This window comes from Pseudophryne corroboree, chromosome 6, assembly GCF_028390025.1.
Source record: "Pseudophryne corroboree isolate aPseCor3 chromosome 6, aPseCor3.hap2, whole genome shotgun sequence".
NCBI classification, from domain to species: domain Eukaryota; kingdom Metazoa; phylum Chordata; class Amphibia; order Anura; family Myobatrachidae; genus Pseudophryne; species Pseudophryne corroboree.
In genome coordinates this window covers 166,624,516-166,644,608 of record NC_086449.1, presented here as the reverse complement: position 1 = coordinate 166,644,608, position 20,093 = coordinate 166,624,516, and the positions used below count along the sequence as shown (strand labels likewise).

Genomic DNA, 20,093 nt, shown 5'->3' with positions numbered 1-20,093 from the left:
ATTTCTCGTGATCCGCCCAGAGACCCTGGAGCTGACAATTTTGAATTACCGCTCCCCAACCTCTGAGACTGGCGTCCGTAGTTAGAATTATCCAATTGCAAACTCCGAACCGTCTTCCTGCGGTTAAATTGTGTTCCTTGAGCCACCATAGCAGAGATACTCTTGCTATTGGTGACAACCTCACCCTGTGGTGAATCTGCAGATGCGAGCCCGACCACTGGGCAAGCACGTTCAGCTGAAATGGACGAGAGTGAAATCTTCCGAACTGAAGCGCCTCGAAAGCTGCCACCATTGTGCCTAACAGGCGAATGCACAAGTGTACCGACACTGTGCGTGGCTTGAGCACTAATTGTACTAGATGGCGTAGCATTTGTACTTTCTGTTGTGGTAGGTAAATCCTTTGATTGACCGTATCGAGAATCATACCTAGGAACTGAAGGCGTTGAGACGGAATTAGATGTGATTTCTTGAAATTTACAATCCAACCGTGGTGAACCAGTACATTGTATGTTAGCAGCGCATGTTGGGTAAGTATCTGTTGAGACGGAGCTTTGATGAGCAGATCGTCTAAATACGGAACTATTGTCACTCCCAGGGATCTGAGGTGAGCTATCATCACAGACATTACTTTGGTGAATACCCGAGGCGCTGATGACAGGCCAAACGGCAGAGCCTGAAACTGGTAATGGTTCTGGCGTATTGCAAACCGTAAGAATTTCTGATGAGGCTGCCAAATTGGAATGTGTAAGTACGCATCCTTGAGGTCTAAGGCAATCATAAACTCCTTGGTCTCTAACCCCGCAATCACCGAACGTAGAGACTCCATTTTGAATCTGTAGTAAGTTACGTACTGATTGAGGCCCTTTAAGTTCAATATTGGTTTGACTGAGCCATCCGGCTTCGGGACCACAAACAGGCTTGAATAATAACCCTGACCCTGTTGGTGTACAGGGACCGGAATCAACACTGCCGAATCCAGTAAGGACTGAATGGCAATTTGCAAAACTCTCCTCTTGTCGTCCGACAGAGGCAATCCTGTCTTGAAAAACCGCAGAGGCGGCAGACAGTCGAACTCTATTTTGTAACCTTTTAACACTAAATTGCGAATCCAGCCCTCCGCGGATGTGTGGAACCACGCCCCATGGAACGTCTGAAGGCGTGCTCCCACAATTGGAGAACCGAGATGGGCTGGTAACCCGTCATGCCACTGGCTTGTCGGTAACCTTAGCGTCTTGGCGAGTTGTGTTGGTTTGATGGAAACCACGTCCTCGACCACGTCTAGCAGGCGTGGCTGATCCTCTGCCACGTCCTCGAAAGGGCTGAGGTCTAAAGGATTTGAACGAAGGTCCAGCGTACCACCTTCTTGGCGCAGGTGGAGGCAATGGTAAGAAAACAGACTTACCTCCCGTAGCCTCCTTAATCCATGCGTCCAATTCTGGACCAAACAACTTCTTGCCATCGTAAGGCAACGCCTCTATACTTCGTTTGACCTCTGCCTCCGCTTGATAAGTACGCAGGTAGAGTGCTCTTCGTGCCGTAACTAGCGAAGATGAAATACGAGAAGTGAGCTGACAGACGTCAGTAGACGCTGTACAGAGATACTCTACAGCCTCAATCATTTGATTTACCAGAACTATCAGGTTTTCGTCCTGTAAAGCAGATTTGAGTTCTGTAAGCCATATTATGAGCGCCTTAGTTACCCAAATGCCAACCAATCCAGGTCTTAGCATCACACCTGCTGCTACATACATGGTTTTTAGCATAGTTTCTATCTTGCGATCTGAAGGATCTTTAAGCGTAGTAGCTGCTGGCACTGGTATGGTTAATTTCTTGGTAAGCTTTGACACTGAAGAATCAACTATTGGTGGATTCTCCCATGTACACGTTACCGAGTCTGGAAACGGATAACTAGACTTAAATCTGCGAGGTATAGAAAACCGTTTATCTGGATTCTGTCGTGTTTCTACTAACATCTGATTTAGAGAATCCGACACAGGAAAACTTACTGGCGTCTTCCGTCGTTTAGTAAATACGACCTGATCATTGGTGAGAGGCTGCTCAGCTTCAGGAAACCTTAGAGACTGCCGTACCGCTCTGATGAGATCATCAATGCCGGAACTGTTAACATCCTCGTTATCTGACTCCACTTCGCCTTCCTCACCCTCATCGTGTTCCGTGAGGTCTGGCATGGAATCGTCAGAATGCAACATAGCAGACACTGGAAAATCATAAGACATATGAAAATTATCCCGTTTGCCCAAAATGGATTTGGACCTTACGCAAGGCTGAGACGCCTCCGGTAGTTCTGGCGGTCTCACCCTAGACTCAGATCTTAACGTTTCTCGCTCCAGACGAGCCGCGGTCATTTCTGTCTGAAATCTCTCCAGTACATTTACTAACATACCCCACGGAGGGTCCGGTGAGGAAATTGGTTGTAAAACCGGAGCAGAAATGGTATTCTGAACGGAATCCACAAAACATACTTTACATGTGGTAGATGCATCCGGTAACACACTGCCACATACTTTGCAAATATGCTTTTTAGTTTTTGCTGGTGCCTTACTCATTATGGCGACAGACAATACAATACACAAAAAACAGACACCTGCACGACTCAGTAAAATAGCAATAAGGTGTCTCTGTATATATATCTGGCCCAGTGCAGTACACGTGGCCAGTACTATGAAATGTGATCCCAAATTCCCACTAACACCCCTGCGCCTCCGGTGGAGTAGAGATGTAGGACAGGAACGTTCTGGAATCACAGCAGGAAGACACAGGAAGCATGGTTAAAAATGGCTGCCCTGCTAACTTATACATATAATCCTAGTGCTGGTTACATTCACTGATTATACTGTAACAATCCCTGCAGCCTCTTATCTGCTGCTGCAGTATTTCTCTGCTTCATTATTATTTGTCCCCCCTGTAATGGCTGCCTGCTCTTTTAACTTAGTACAGCGGCAGCGCAGCGTGTGGGCCCCCAGCGGGTATCGTAGAGCGCTATGTGCCTCGTGTTTCCCAGCGGTGGGCTCCTGTATAATAGCGTCAGCTAATCAAGCTAGCGCTGCGGCGGCCGGCGGCCTGTGAGAGTCGATCAGAGGTGCCCGCACGGAGGTCTGTGGCCGAACGTGCGGGCGCCTGAGCGGGGAGAGCCGCGGTGCCTGCACGGAGGTCTGTGGCCGAACGTGCGGGCGCCTGAGAGGGGAGAGCCGCGGTGCCTGCACGGAGGTCTGTGGCCGAACGTGCGGCGCCTGAGAGGGGAGATCAGCGGCGTCACCAAGCACTATGTACCCCCACGTCGGGGCGGCAGCGGGAGCTGACCGCCCCGTTTCACATACCGTACTCCTGCAGACGTGCGGAGGCTCCGACGGGGCTTCTTAAACAAGCGCCGGCCAGCCTGTGCAGGAGGATGTGTGGGCTGTGAGGGAGCTCTTTCAGAGAGGCCCGACACGCCCGTGCTGCTATCAGCAGCTGCACTATCCCTGACCCTGCCTTTTGGAAGGGGGAAAGGGATGTGTCCAAATAGTAGAAAAAATAAAAAGAAAAAGAAAAAATAAAAGTTTCTTCAAAAAACCGTGACTTCAGTTATTCAGGTGTTGCCACGTTCAGCACAGAAAAAACACTGAGATGTGCTCGGGGATATGGAGGGGTGGAGTGTTACTAAATTTAAATATTCAGTGCTGTTCCTACGGAAGCCCGTCCATATCCCAAGAGTACTCCAGTGACCCCTAGTGGATGAAAAAGAAAATAAAGAGCCTCATCCACAACTACCATAAAAGACTTCAAGCTGTCATTGATGTTAAAGGGGGCAATACATGGTATTAAGAACTGGGGTATGTAAACTTTTGATCAGGGTCATTTGGGTAGTTTCTGTTGTCATTATGATTTAAAAAGAGTAAACACAGTTGTTTGACAATAAATGGCTTCACCCAACCACTAACCATGAGTGAAAGAAAAGTTTGTGAGTTATCGTTCATATTCTCTGACAAATGGCCAGAAAATCACAAATTCTGCTAGGGTATGTAAACTTATGAGCACAACGGTATCATTCATCAGTGTTCCATTGATATCAGTGATCCCAGTTCACTTAATGCTAAATGAAGATATAAGCCTGGCTATCTGCAGCTACAGGGAAAATGCTACGGTTGATTTTTTTATTTTTGGAGGGGGGGGGGGGGGGGGGACGGACGAGAAAGATGCTGCCTTCTCATTGCACACCTGCAGTCAGACATTCATTACACAAGGGGTACATCTTAACGATATAAAAAAAGATTCTGGAGCTGATCACTAGTTTGGTTTCCTGGCTCATTACATATCAGGGATATTGAAAGAACAATGGCCAAAATGTATTCAGCCTTAAAAAGTGAAGACGGATAAAGAGTAATAAAGTACCAGTCAAACAGCTTCCTAACTGCCATGTAACTGGCTGTGTTTGAAAAGTGACAGTGATTGGCCGGTCATTTATCATTCTTGATCACTCTCCAGTCTATCACTTTGTAAGGCCCACAGCATGGGGTACTATTGTGCAGACTTAACTGGGTGCAAAAAGTCACTTCATGACCTCACATATAGGTAAACTATAGCGGCATGCATCATGCCGCTATAACACTTTCTGCTTCGGCCAAGGCGAAGCAGAAAGGGACATCGACAAGATGTATTAACTTCTTGTCTGCCGAAGCAGAGGATTGTCCCCCTGAGCTCACAGCGTGTCTGCTCAGTGCTGACGCGCTGTGCCTCTTTCCCGGCTGGCTCCTCTGTGCACGCGCGGGATCTCGCTACTCACGCGAGATCGCCAGCGCAGTCCGGAGCCAGCACCCACCGCAGGCAGTGACAGCTCTGTCCCTGCTGTGGTGAATGGGCATCGCCACCTCCAGCTGTCGAAATAGACAGCTGCAGGTGTCGGAACGGTCAGCAATGCGGACCATTCATACATTGCCCATGCTTATTGGTCGGCTATCTCTTAGATAGCGTCGATAAGGACAGTGGCGCTATCACCTTGCAGACACCACTGCCATCATACATGGGGGAGAAGCGGTATAGGGGACTTTGGAGTAAACAGCACTTTGTGCCCTAATCCTCCCACTCCTCTTCTAAGCCAGCCAATGTGCAGAGGTACGCTCACCTAGGAAGTAGTATGTCTAGACAACTGTTGGTGCAGAGGAATTGGTCATGAGTGGTGTACAGATGGAACAATATCTTTTGCTGTCATTTATGTGGAGTATGGTATGTATACCCCCCCTCCCCCTCAAAATTTACCACATTGTAGCAGGTAAGCTAACATGAAGATAAGATTAAATTGATCGGTTTGTCTGCAGTAACTGGTTTAGATAGCTAGAAACATTCCTAATGATGAAACACCACTAACAGCCGACACGGGTGGCAGGTTTTATTGAAGTAAACTGAGAAGAGAATGGGAAGGGAAGAGCTCAAACTACTCTGGTACATGATGGCTGAAAGCGCAAGCTGAAAGAACAATGGGGGTAATTCCAAGTTGATCGCAGCAGGAATTCTGTTAGTGTAAAAATAAAGCAGCCAGTATTTACCCTGCACAGAAATAAAATAACCCACCCAAATCTAACTCTCTCTGCACATGTTATATCTGCCCCCCCTGCAGTGCACATGGTTTTGCCCAACTGCTAAAAAATTTCCTGCTGCGATCAACTTGGAATTACCCCCAATGCCCACAACCAGAAACACACACATTAATGGTAGACAGAAGTATCTCAGCTATAATTATATTGCTTGTTCTCTAATGCTAGCGACACATACTGTCATACTACTGCTGCTGCATGTACTGAGATTGGACAGTGATGCAGTTACTTAGCATTTCAACCAAATGATACCATCGCCCCATTTGTGGCCAGCTTAAGGAGAGGGATTCTGAAAGCTACTTTTGGATATAAAAAGACTGTGTACAAACACTGCACAAAGGTTGGGCTATGAAGAGACGTTTACAATAAGCACAGGTTCCTGGAGACTTACATTCATAGGTGTTTTTCGGGGCTGGCGGTTTTCTGGTGGCCCAATTAGTTCTGATCTGCCGTCCTCCGAGCCACTGACCTCCCATCTGCGCAATGGCATTTTCTGCATCCTGTGAAAACAGAAGAAGCTAACCGTGGCTGTCCACTAAAATACATGTCTGCAAGCAACATTGAAATAAAGCTAGAAGGTTGTTCAATGAAAGAAACAGTATAGAATTTATACTAAATATTTTAATTTTGCCATAGCTGCTATAATGGAACTCTTTTCAGAAAGGCCAGAAATAATTTACCCATTTATTGAAGAAGGACACAAATCCATAGCCTTTGGATTTTCCAGTTGTCATGTCCTTTACTACCCGTGCATCTCTGAAACAAAAAACAATGACCGTTTACCTATGGGGTCACAAATGTAAACACATACAGATAAGGGAAGCAAATCACAACAGACCACACCGTGCCCCCCTAAATCACTCTTCTGTCCCTTATTAGAAGCCAAAGTAGGAAATGTCAGCAAATGAAAACGTTTAAAGCAGTCCTCTTACATCTGTCAGTGGGAGATAAAACTAACTTCTCTATGTAAAGAGACAGTGGGGAATTACACATAATCAGGTGTACATGCAAATTAGCTGATTCTAAAAACTTAAACACATTACCACAAACTACAGCTGATCCCACTCAAAACATGGCTACTTCCCTTCCACATCAAGCATGGGCTAAAGCAAGCGACTGAATATTGAGTCATTCACCCCAATGCTAGTTGTACTCCTTTCAAAATGTAGCACTTCTTTTAACTCTTCCAGTGCAAAAGAGACCTGCAATAATGGTGCTCTGCAGACCACGCTAGCTGTGAAAAAGTTAAACCATGCTAGTTTCATCCTGATCATCGCAAACACATTCTAAAATTACTTAAATGTAAATAAAAATAATAAAACGTAAAATAGGAAAAATGATATATATGAAAAAAAAATAGGAATTAAAAAAAAGGGCATACGTGGCCTGTTAACTGAATTCTCAGGTCAATGCGTTAACCCCCTTTTTGGTCTGTGGCCAGCTGTAAATTTTGAGAAATTAAATATTAAAAACCAGTTAACAGTAATGAAATGAAAAAAATGCAATAGTGTCATTTTTAGAGGTTTGGAGAACGCAGAATGTATCTATAGGAAATTGAAGTTACACATCAAAGGTTAAGCCAAAGCTTTTTATACTTACGATATTCTCCCAAAAGGTCCAAAGGCGGCTTTTATGTCGTCGGTGGTTATCTCTGGGCTCAAATCACCAACAAAAACATGGAAATGATCTTATTGGGAAAAGTAGATGGGAACAGGGTGAAAGGGGAAAAACAACAGTTTCACATTTTTACGTTTGACAGAGACTGTGCAGCAAGATTAGAACTAGCAAAATAGATTTTACTATATGTATGAACACCAGCATTAGGATTACAAATAGTGACTATTTAATGTAAAAATAAAATCTGTGCAGTCAGTAAGCATTGCAGTATATTAGCCCCAACTTACAGAAACCAAAATACTCATTATTATACTTTGTGCCAATTCAAGTTATGAAGTAGGCATTGTTGAGAATTAAAAGAACAATAAGAAGGGATACAAGAGAAAGGGATTAGCTTTAATGTCCCAATTGAGGGATTTGTTAGCACTCAGTTGGAATGTAAACTACAGAAGGAAAGACGCAGTGGCAGAGTCATACTCAGCTGAATAATAATGTACTGCTGCAAACTTCAGAGCATAATGATTTTGACTGAATTTTCAGACAGATAATGAAACTTACAGTGAGCTACAAGCAGCCAAAATGCCATTTAATACGCTGAATGCCTTCATATTAGCTCTTCTTTCATACAGATGGTATTAACATGCTTGTGGCTAGTTTTTAGCGACCGACATTACAGAATCAGAGAACACCAAAATAAAACTCCCTTTTGGGGTGGTGGGTGGAGACATGCAAATCAGTCTTAAGTACCCTTATGGCTAATTATGCTTACTAGCTGATGTGCCCGGTTTTAACTGGGCAAAGGTTTGCTGGTCCCTTTTCACTCCCTTAGGAGTCAAATTTTGAAAAATTCCTGGTTAGTGGGTGGCTGCAAATAGCAGCCAAAGTTTCCAGACCATCCAGCAGGTGCACAGGGAGAGTTCACCAACTGTCGCATTGTAAATGGTAAGCGGACGATTTGCCACACAATGCTGAAACCAATTACAACACCATTATTTTTCTACAAATCTACGGAGCAAGAACGTTCATATACCAAATTAAGTTCCCTGTTCAAACAATGGCAATATAGAAAAAAAAAAAAGAAAAAAGAAAAATGTCACACACAAGTCATCCTTCTGAGAATGCATACATATATATATATATATATATATATATATATATATATATATATATAGATCGATCTCTCTCTATGTGTGTGTGAAATATATATAGTAGATAGATAGATATATATCTCTATCTATCTATATATATCTCTCTATCTATCTATATATATCTATCTCTATCATATATATATATATATATATATATATATATATATATATATCCATCTATATATATATATCTATCTCTATATACAAAGACCTGGTCCGGCACTCACAGTGGTGTACAGCAGAGGTTGAATGTGCTCCGGTGCCCTCCCTCCGGACAGGAGGTCCGTACATACAGAGAAATCACGAATAAGGCGGCACTCAGGAGACTCGAATGAGGTGGAACAAGCACCCGCTTGTTCCACCTCATTCGAGTCTCCTGAGTGCCGCCTTATTCGTGATTTCTATATATATATCTATATATATCTATATCTATATATATCTCTATCTATCTCTATCTATCTATCTCTATCTCTATCTATCTCTATCTATCTCTATCTATCTATCTCTATCTATCTCTATCTCTATCTCTATATCTCTATCTATCTATCTCTATATATATATATATATATATATATATATATATATATATATATCTATATATATAGATCTCTATATCTCTATATAACCAGTTAAAGTGATCTCTGTATATACAGTTAATCCCAAGGGTCGCTAAGGGGCATTTTACATAATTACAAAGACTTTCTACAATGCTTATCATTCATTTATTTTGAGGGATAATATTGCCAATTAAAAACTAGCCATGAACATGTTAATTTCCATCAACTTTGAGGAAAAACTACCACAAACTTCATGATGGATCACATTTAAAGTATCTTCTGCATTAATAGTAGTGTAGGACTTTTTGGCTCTTTGTAGCACAATGTAGCATTAATGGGTTCCAGGTGCATGAGTACACCTCTTTAACAATTGACATCTGAATAGAAGATGTAGCTCCACAACTGCGTTTTAAAGTGGAAGTCTAATATGGAAGCAGTATCTTCAACGACACCAATGTTATTACAGGAGAACAGGTTAAGGAATTGCTGGGTCCAGTGGTTATACTTAATGATCTCTGTGCTGCCACAGAGTAAGTGGAAAGAAAACAGGCAGCTCGGGTGGGTGATGGCAGAAAGGAGTGGATAGGAATAGCCAGACTGGCACTGGTCACTCGCAAGAGATTTAACTTTATCTGTAAGAAGACACAATTACCTTGAGAACGCAGTGTGCTGACAACGGAACTACCTGATGACAAAGATTAGATTTGTTCTTAAATATATTAGCACAAAGACAGCAAAACAAGTAATCTAAGGCAGTGTTTCTCAAGCCCTTCTCATGTCTATCAAGTACCACCACCAACACACCACTATCAACTAGCGCAACACTTATTTGTTTTAAGATGATCAATACACAAAGCAACATGGTTGAATTTAAATTAAACAGAGTAAACTCAATCAGGAACTATGACAAGTAGGATTTCCATAGGCTGAGAAACACTGATCTAAGGTTTATTAAAATCTTAAAATATATGGTATAATTAAAAAAAATCTTACATTTATTTGAACTTAATATAATGGTGTATTGCCAGAGTAAGAAACTTACTGTTTGCGTCTTTCTTTTGGCTGCTGGGAGTAGTTGCCCAGTTGACCTTCACTTCCTGTGTGAGAATGAACATAAGATATGCTAACAGTAAAAGGACAGGCTATAGCAGAATACTTCTAATTAGTGTGCCTTGTATGTGTCACCCAGAAGACATCCTGTTTGTTTTCACTGCTACCATGCCCACTCAGACAGAATGGGTGCCACCGAACCGCCACAATGAAATTGTTGACAATTGCCATGTAAGTGGTCGCAGAAAATAGGATTTTGGTACTTACCAGGTAAATCCTTTTCTTTGAATCAATAGGGGGCACTGGAGTACTCTTGGGATATGGATGGCTTTAGCAAGAACAGGGCACTGAATATTTAAATTTAGAACTCTCCTCCCCTCCATATCCCAGAGTACCTCAGTGTTTTTTACTGAGCCGAACAGGAGCGATAGAGAGGTTGACAATGGAGAATTACATATAACATAACGGAGAACAATAAAGTTGACACAGAACGTTACTGACAACTAAACAGTTGGCACCATAACCGATAGAACCTGAAACTGTGAACCAGTCGGTGAGAATGTGTTACCATAAGATCCCCTGAACTTACCACAAACCAGGTAAAACTGCTCTGGGTGGGCGTCCAGTGCTCCCTATGGATTCAAAGAAAAGGATTTACCTGGTAAGTACCAAAATCCTATTTTCTTTTTCATCCACTAGGGGTCACTGGAGTACTCTTGGGACGTACCAAAGTTTCCCCCGTGGGCGGGAGAGCTGTTTGGCACCTGTAACACTAGGCGACCAAAGCTAGAAGCGGATGCCGCAAACGTATATAGCTTGTAAAAGCGCACAAACGTGTGCACTGATGACCATGTAGCCGCACGGCAAAGCTGCGTCGTGGAAGCTCCACGACCAGCTGCCCATGAAGTTCCCACAGAACGTGTGGCATGAGCTGTTACTGATGTAGGCGGCTGTAACCTAGCATGAAGGTAAGCCTGACGTATAGTCAGTTTTATCCATCTGGATAAGGTCTGCTTAGACGCTGGCCAACCCATCTTGGCAGCATCATAGAGAACAAACAACGTATCCGTCTACGAACTGTAGACGTTCGGGATACAAACACGTAATGAGCGTACCACACCCAGAGTTCCAGAATGTCCTGTTAACACAGGAACTACTATTGGTTGAGTAATGTGAAAAGATGACACTACCTTTGGTAAGAAAGCAAGTTCCGCTCTGTCATGAAACACCAAATACGGTGGCTTGCATGACAAGGCACCCAAATCTGAAACACACCTTGCCGAAGCTAAGGCTGGAAGAAAAATTGTTTTCCAAGTGAGAAACTTTATATCCACTTGCTGTAAGGGTTCACAATATGAAGACTGTAAGAAATCTAAAACCAGATTCCAGTCCCATGGCGCTGTAGGTGGAATGAATGGAGGCTGTACTCTGAGGACACCTTGTAGAAAAGTGTGTACTGATGGCAATAGAGCCAATCGTCTTCTAAAGTAATTTGACAAAGCAGATACCTGCACCTTAAGTGTACATAAACGCAGACCTCCATCTAACCCAGTCTGTAGAAATAACAAAAGACGGGATAACTGAAAGCTGATGTCGGAAACTTCCGAGCTTCACACCAACCTATATAAGCACGCCAAATTGTGTAATAATGAGCTGCCGTAACTGGCTTCCTAGCTCGTAACATGGTTGGTATAACCGATTCTGGAATGCCCTCTCTTCTTCAGACGGCGGTCTCAACAGCCACCCCGTTAAACGCTGCAGCGCTGAATTGGGGTAAAGGAACGGACCCTGTGGTAACAGGTCCGGACGTCGTGGGAGCGGCCAAGGATAGTCTGCGAGTAGTCCGCGGAGATCCGAGAAACAAGCTCTCCGAGGCCAATGAGGCGCCACTAGTATGACTGTGGCGGACTCTTTTGATCCGTTTTAGCAACAGAGGGAGCAGCGGCAACGGTGGAAACACATACACGAGGCTGTACGGCCACGCGATTGTGAGAGCATCCACCGCCACTGCCTTTGGATCTCTCGTTCTGGACACATACTGGGGCGTTTGGTGATTGTGGCGAGATGCCATCAGGTCCACTTGAGGGTAACACCATCTCTGGACCAACATGTGAAACACTTCTGGATTTAATGCCCATTCTCTCGGCTGAAAATCCCGACGGCTGAGATAATCCGCCTCCCAGTTGTCCAGTCCCGGAATGAACACTGCCGACAATATCACTTGGTGATGCTCGGCCCAATTGAGGATTCGAGCTACTTCCCGCATTGCCATGCGGCTTCTCGTTCCTCCGTGTTCGTTGATGTACGCGACCGCCGTCGCGTTGTCTGACTGCACCTGGACAGGCTAAGACCGAAGCATGTGCACTGCTTGTCGTAGCGCATCGTAAATTGCCCGGAGTTTCAGGACAGTTATAGACAGCAATCTTTCGTGATCCACCCAGAGACCCTGGAGCTGACAATTTTGAACTACAGCTCCCCAACCTCTGAGACTCGCGTCCGTCGTTAGAATTATTCAATTCCAGGCGCCGAACCGTTTCACTGCGGTTAGATTGTGTACTTTGAGCCACCAGAGTAGAGATACCCTGGCCCGTGGCGACAACCTCACCCTGTGGTGAATCTGCAGATGCGAGCCCAACCACTGTGCGAGCACATCCATTTGAAAAAGGACGTGAGTGAAATCTTCCGTAATGACGCGATTCGAAAGCCGCCACCATTGTGCCTAAGAGGCGAATGTACAAATGTACAGACTGTGCGTGGCTTGAGCACTAATTGTACCAGATGACGAATAATCTGTACTTTCTGTTCTGGTAGGAAAATTCTTTGATTTACTGTATCGAGAATCATACCTAGGAAATGAAGTAGTTGAGACGGAATTATATGTGATTTCTTGAAGTTGACAATCCAACCGTGCTGAACTAGTACATTGTACGTTAGCAACGCACGTTGGAGGAGCATCTGTTGAGACGGAGCTTTGATGAGCAGATCGTCCAAGTACGGAACTATTATCACTCCCAGAGATCTGAGATGAGCTATTATCACAGACATCACTTTGGTGAATACCCGAGGCGCTGGCGAGAGGCCAACTGTAGAGCCTGAAACTGGTAATGGTTCTGCCGTACCGCAAAACGAAGAACCTCTGATGAGGTGGCCAAATCGGAAGGTGTAAGTACGCATCCTTGAGATCTAGCGCAATCATGAATTCCTGTGGCTCTAAACCTGCAATTACTGACCGCAGAAATCCCATCTTTAATCTGTAGTAAGTGACGTAGTGATTGTCCTTTAAGTGCAATATTGGCCTGACGGAGCCATCCGGCTTTGTTACCCCACAAAGACTGGAACAATAACCCTGACCTTGTTGGTGTACAGGGACCGGAACCAAAACTGTTGAATCCAGCAGAGACTGAATGGCAATTTGCCGACCCGCCCTCTTGTCGTCCGACAGAGGAAGTCTTGTCTTGAAAAAACGCAGTGGCGGGAGACAGATATACTTCCTTTTAACACAAACTTGCAGATCCACCTATCTGTGGATATCTGGAACCCCTCCAAATGGAACGTCTGAAGGCGTGCTCCCACAATTGGAAATCGGAGATGGGCTGGGAGCCCGTCATTCCACTGGCTTGTCGGTGACCTTAGCGTCCTGACGACTGGTTGGAAACCACGCTGAGGTCTAAAGGATTTGAACGTCGGCCTAGGGTATTTCCGTCTAGGTACCGTTGGAGGCAATGGTAGGAAATGGCCTCAGAAATCCATTTGTCCAATTTAGGACCAACAACTTCTCGCCACCGTATTCTGTTGACCTCTGACTCCGCTTGCCAAGAACGCAGCCAGAGTGCTCGTCCCGCTGTAACTACGATGAAAAGCGAGTAGTGAGCTGACAGCCGGCAGGAGAAGCTGTACATAGATACTGAGCAGCGTCTCAGATTTGATTATCGTCATGTAGGGCAGACTTGAGTTCTGTTATCAATACCATTAGCGCCTTAGGTACTCAAATGCCCTTCTATTTTACGGTCTGAAGGGTCTTTATAAGTTTTAACATCGACGAATCCACCAATGGCGGATTCTCCCATGTAGATGTCACTGACTGTGAAACGGGTAACTAGACTTAAATGGGCGATGGTATAGAACCGGTTATCCGTTTTTTCGGTTTAAACTAACATGTTGTTGAGATTCCGAAACATACTGGAGATCTCTGTCGTTTAGTAAATACGACTTTATTATATGTCAGAGGCTCCGTAGTCCCCGTTCAGAGACTGACGCACTGACGTGATGAGATTATCAATGCTTGTGCTGTCAAAAGCTGCACTATCTGACTGCTGTTCCAATCTGCCCTCCTCACCCTTATTTAGCGCCGTGAGGGCTGGCATAGAATCTTCAGACTGCAACATAGCAGAAACCGGTAAATTATAAGACAAATTAAATTTACCCCTTGTACCCAAAGTGAACTTGGACCTTTGCAAAGGCCGAGACGCCTCTGTTAGTTCTGGCGGTCTTACCCGAGACTTCGATCTTGCCGCTCGTGTCGAGTGGCGGCCAATTCTGATCTCAACCCAGCCATCTACAATTGCTGAACATAGACCATGGAGTATCCGGGAATGAAACCGGCTTCCGGAGTGGAAACCTACAAAACATACTGTACACGTGGTAGATTCATGTACAGACATTGCAGTGAAACTTCTTTTTAGTCTTTGCTGGTGCCTTACTCATTATGCAGACAGACAATACAACAGACAGACAGACACTTGCACGACTCAGTAAACTGTTACTTAAGGTGTGTAATATAGATATATATATATATATATATATATATAGATATAGATATAGATATATATATATATATATATATATATATATATATATATATATATAGCCGAAGTGCAGGTCACGTGGCCAGTCTATATGAAACCTGAACCAAAATTCCCACTAACACCCCTGCGCCTCCGGTGGAGTAGAGATGTAGTACTGGAACGTTCTGGAATCACAAAGTGGAAGAAACAGGAAGCATGGTTAAAATGGCCTCATGCCATGCTTACAGTTAGAATCACAGTACAGGTTACAATACATGCCTTTATAACCTGTACCTGACTGCAGTACAATATAGGCTTAATAGTCTATTAATATAACCTATGAAATCTGGCAGCCTGTCATGCAGCCTATTCTCCCTTGCAGCAGCGCTGTGATCAGACTTCTCCCCCCCCCCCTCCCCCTGTGCTCCCTGTAGTGCTGTGTCTCAGCGGGGAGCGGTTGCCGGGAAGCCTCCTGTATCTGACCTTGGTGTCATGCAGGGAGGCGGGGAACGCGTATGAGGAGAGCGGCCGTGTGAACGGAGTTAGGCGGCTGGAGCTGCGCGTAGCGGCTTCCGGCGGCGCTAGTGAGCGCTGTGCTGCGGCGGTTCTCCCCCTCGTAGCGGCTGGCTTTGAAGTCCGTACAGCGCGGACGGAGCGGCTGGGGCAGGCGGCTGGTATTAGCGGCGGGTGCGGGCGGCAGTGATGAACACTGACTCCACACAGCGGGGCGGCAGCGCGCGCTGACCGCCCCGTCCCCCCCAGCATACCATGGCTCCTGTAGGGAGGGCTGCAACGGGGCTTCTTTCTGTAAGCTCCATTCAGCTGTAGCAGCAGGCAGTGGGCTGCATGTGGCAGTGAGGGTGCTCTTTGTGAGGACCGACACGCCATGCGCTGCTCCGTGCAGCGGCACTATCCCGGACCCACGTTTTTAGTAGAAACTGGGAAGGGATGTGTCTTAAGTTGTAAAAATAAAATGAAAAATATTCAAAGAAAGTGTGAGAGCCCAACACAAGCCTTGTTAGTGCTGTGAGCACAGAAAAAACACTGAGGTACTCTGGGATATGGAGGGGAGGAGAGTTCTAAATTTAAATATTCAGTGCCCTGTTCTTGCTAAAGCCGTCCATATCCCAAGAGTACTCCAGTGACCCCTAGTGGATGAAAAAGAAAGGAGATGGGTGAGGGGCGGAGCAAGGGGTGTCTAGGTGGATGCACCAATTTTCTATTGTGGACACCTGGACAGTGTTGCTGCAGCAAATGGAGTTAGGGGATTTGGTCAGGATTAATGGTGTCCTCAATGCTGAGAAATACAGGCAGGTACTTATCAATCATACAATACCTTCAGGGAGTTATCTAAAGTGATGATACGGCCCCCACAGAGCCCTGATCTCAACATCAAGTCTGTTTCGGATTACATAAGATACACAAGGATTTTAGCAAGCTTACATCCACAAAAATGGTAGTTTAATACCTACCGGTAATTCCTTTTCTCGTAGTCCATAGTGGATACTGGGGAATTGTACTTAAGTACCATAGATCGGTGTCCACTGGAGCCTGGCACTTTAAAAACTTTTTAGTATGTGTGGGCTGGCTCCTCCCCTCTATGCCCTCCTATCAGACTCAGTCTAGGAAACTGTGCCCGAGGAGACTGACATACCATGAGAAAAGACGACATGTACAACAGCGGTGGGGCACTAAGCCAACACACAACCAGAATCAAAAACAGTAGGGCGCTAACCAGAAGAGAGGATAGCAACACCAACACCAACCTAACCAGGATATCACATCTATCCCAACAACATAATGGGACCGCAACGGTGGGCCAACCAAATACTTACACATGTAAGCAGGAATCGAAGCACTGAGGCGGGCGCCCAGTATCCATTACGAATTACGAGAAAATAAGATTTTACTCACCGGTAAATCTATTTCTCGTAGTCCATAGTGGATGCTGGGCACTCCATAAGGACCATGGGGAATAGACGGGCTCCGCAGGAGACTGGGCACTCTAAGAAAGATTTAGTACTACTGGTGTGCACTGGCTCCTCCCTCTATGCCCCTCCTCCAGACCTCAGTTAAGGAAACTGTGCCCGGAAGAGCTGACATTATAAGGAAAGGATTTTGGAATCCAGGGTAAGACTCATACCAGCCACACCGTATAACTTGTGATAAACTTATCCAGTCAACAGTATGAACCACAACAGAGCATCAACAATGGATGCCCACATAAGATAACCCTTTATTAAGCAATAACTATGTACACGTATTGCAGAAAGTCCGCACTTGGGACGGGCGCCCAGCATCCACTACGGACTACAAGAAATAGATTTACCGGTGAGTAAAATCTTATTTTCTCTAACGTCCTAGTGGATGCTGGGGACTCCGTAAGGACCATGGGGATTATACCAAAGCTCCCAAACGGGCGGGAGAGTGCGGATGACTCTGCAGCACCGAATGGGCAAACACAAGGTCCTCCTCAGCCAGGGTAGCAAACTTGTAGAACTTAGCAAATGTGTTTGTACCCGACCAAGTAGCTGCTCGGCAAAGCTGTAATGCCGAGACCCCTCGGGCAGCCGCCCAAGAAGAGCCCACTTTCCTTGTGGAATGGGCTTTCACTGATTTTGGATGCGGCAAACCAGCCGCAGAATGAGCCTGCTGAATCGTGCTACAGATCCAGCGAGCAATGGTTTGCTTTGAAGCAGGAGCACCCAGCTTGTTGGATGCATACAGGATAAACAGCGAGTCAGTCTTCTTGACTCCAGCCGTCCTGGCTACATAGATCTTCAAAGCCCTGACTACATCAAGCAACTTGGAATCCTCCAAGTCACGAGTAGCCGCAGGCACCACAATAGGTTGGTTCAAATGAAAAGATGACACCACCTTCGGCAGAAATTGCGGACGAGTCCGTAATTCTCCCCTGTCCATATGGAAAACCAGATAGGGGCTTTTACATGACAAAGCCGCCAATTCTGACACACGCCTAGCCGAAGCTAAGGCCAATAGCATGACCACCTTCCACGTGAGATACTTTAGCTCCACGGTCTTAAGTGGCTCAAACCAGTGGGATTTCAGGAAACCCAACACCACGTTGAGATCCCAAGGTGCCACTGGTGGCACAAAAGGGGGCTGAATATGCAGCACTCCCTTAACAAACGTCTGAACTTCAGGAAGAGAAGCCAGTTCCTTTTGAAAGAAAATGGATAGGGCTGAAATCTGGACTTTTATGGACCCCAATTTCAGGCCCATAGTCACTCCAGACTGTAGGAAGTGCAGGAACCGGCCCAGCTGGAATTCCTCTGTAGTGTCTTGCTGTCACGTCCTTCCTAGCCTTTATCAGCGCAGGAATAACTTCCTCCGGAATGCCTATTTCCGCTAGGATCCTGCGTTCAACCGCCATGCCGTCAAACGCAGCCGCGGTAAGTCTTGGAACAGACAGGGCCCCTGTTGCAACAGGTCCCTTCTTAGAGGCAGAGGCCATGGGTCCTCTGTGAGCATTTCTTGCAGTTCCGGGTACTAAGTCCTTCTTGGCCAATCCGGAACAATGAGTATTGTTCTCACTCCTCTTTTTCTTAAGATTCTCAGCACCTTGGGCATGAGAGGAAGAGGAGGAAACACATAGACCGACTGGAACACCCACGGTGTTACCAGTGCGTCCACAGCTATCGCCCGAGGGTCTCTTGACCTGGCGCAATACCTTTGTAGCTTTTTGTTGAGACGGGACGCCATCATGTCTACCTGTGGCAGTTCCCATCGATTTGGAATCTGAGTGAAGACTTCGTGATGAAGTCCCCACTCTCCCGGGTGGAGGTCGTGCCTGCTGAGGAAGTCTGCTTCCCAGTTGTCCACTCCCGGAATGAACACTGCTGACAGTGCTTGCACGTGATTCTCCGCCCAACGAAGAATCCTGGTGGCTTCCGCCATCGCCACTCTGCTTCTTGTGCCGCCCTGGCGGTTTACATGAGCCACTGCGGTGATGTTGTCTGACTGAATCAGCACCGGTTGGTTGCGAAGCAGAGGCTCCGCTGGACTCAGGGCGTTGTATATGGCCCTTAGTTCCAGGATATTTATATGCAGACAAGCCTCCTGACTTGACCACAACCCTTGGAAGTTTCTTCCCTGAGTGACTGCCCCCCACCCTCGGAGGTTCGCATCCGTGGTCACCAGGACCCAGTCCTGTATGCCGAACCTGCGGCCCTCGAGAAGGTGAGCACTCTGTAGCCACCACAGAAGAGACACCCTAGCCCTCGGGAACAGGGTGATCAGCTGATGCATCTGAAGATGCGATCCGGACCACTTGTCCAACAGATCCCACTGAAAGATCCTCGCATGGAACCTGCCGAAGGGAATGGCTTCGTATGATGCCACCATCTTTCCCAGGACTCGCGTGCAGCGATGCACCGACACCTGTTTCGGTTTTAAGAGGTCTCTGACCAGAGTCACGAGCTCCTGAGCCTTCTCCGCCGGGAGAAACACCTTCTTCTGGTCCGTGTCCAGAATTATGTACAGAAAAGGCAGACGCTTTGTAGGAATCAGCTGCGACTTTGGGATATTCAGAATCCAGCCGTGCTGTTGCAACACTTCCTGAGAGTGTGCTACGCTGATCAGCAACTGCTCTCTTGACCTCGCCTTTATGAGGAGATCGTCCAAGTATGGGATAATTGTGACTCCTTGCTTTCGAAGGAGCACCATCATTTCTGCCATTACCTTGGTAAATATTCTCGGTGCCGTGGAGAGCCCAAACGGCAACGTCTGGAATTGGTAATGACAGTCCTGTACCACAAATCTGAGGTACTCCTGATGAGGTGGATAAATGGGGACATGCAAGTAAGCATCCTTGATGTCCAGAGACACCATAAAATCCCCCTCTTCCAGGCTTGCAATGACCGCTCTGAGCGATTCCATTTTGAACTTGAATCTTTTCAGATAAATGTTCAGGGACTTTAAATTCAATATGGGTCTGACCGAACCGTCCGGTTTCGGTACCACAAACATTGTGGAATAGTATCCTCTTCCTTGTTGAAGGAGGGGAACCTTTACCACCACCTGCTGGAGATATAACTTGTGAATTGCCGCTAACACTACTTCCCGTTCCATGGGGGAAGCTGGCAGGGCCGATTTGAGGTAACGGTGAGGGGGCATCACTTCGAATTCCAGCTTGTATCCCTGAGACACAATCTGTATAGCCCAGGGATCCACCTGTGAGCGAACCTACTGGTGGCTGAAATTTCGGAGACGCGCCCCCACCGCTCCTGGCTCCTGTGGAGCCCCAGCGTTATGCGGTGGATTTAGTGGAAGCCGGGGAGGACTTCCATTCCTGGGAACTAGCTGTATGGTGCAGCTTCTTTCCTC

At 46.0% G+C, this 20,093-nt stretch overlaps 1 protein-coding gene across 2 annotated transcripts in view; it reads right to left on the bottom strand.

Moving 5' to 3' along the window:
- TIA1 (TIA1 cytotoxic granule associated RNA binding protein) overlaps positions 1–20,093 on the bottom strand; it is a 250,165-nt gene that overhangs the window by 81,189 nt on the left and 148,883 nt on the right. For both annotated transcript variants that reach the window (XM_063932088.1, XM_063932089.1), the window contains 5 exons: positions 9,956–10,010; positions 9,566–9,598; positions 7,191–7,278; positions 6,272–6,347; positions 5,983–6,091 (listed from right to left, as the gene is read on the bottom strand). In XM_063932088.1, the coding sequence (XP_063788158.1) occupies positions 5,983–6,091; positions 6,272–6,347; positions 7,191–7,278; positions 9,566–9,598; positions 9,956–10,010 (361 nt within the window). The remainder of the gene's footprint in view (positions 1–5,982; positions 6,092–6,271; positions 6,348–7,190; positions 7,279–9,565; positions 9,599–9,955; positions 10,011–20,093) is intronic.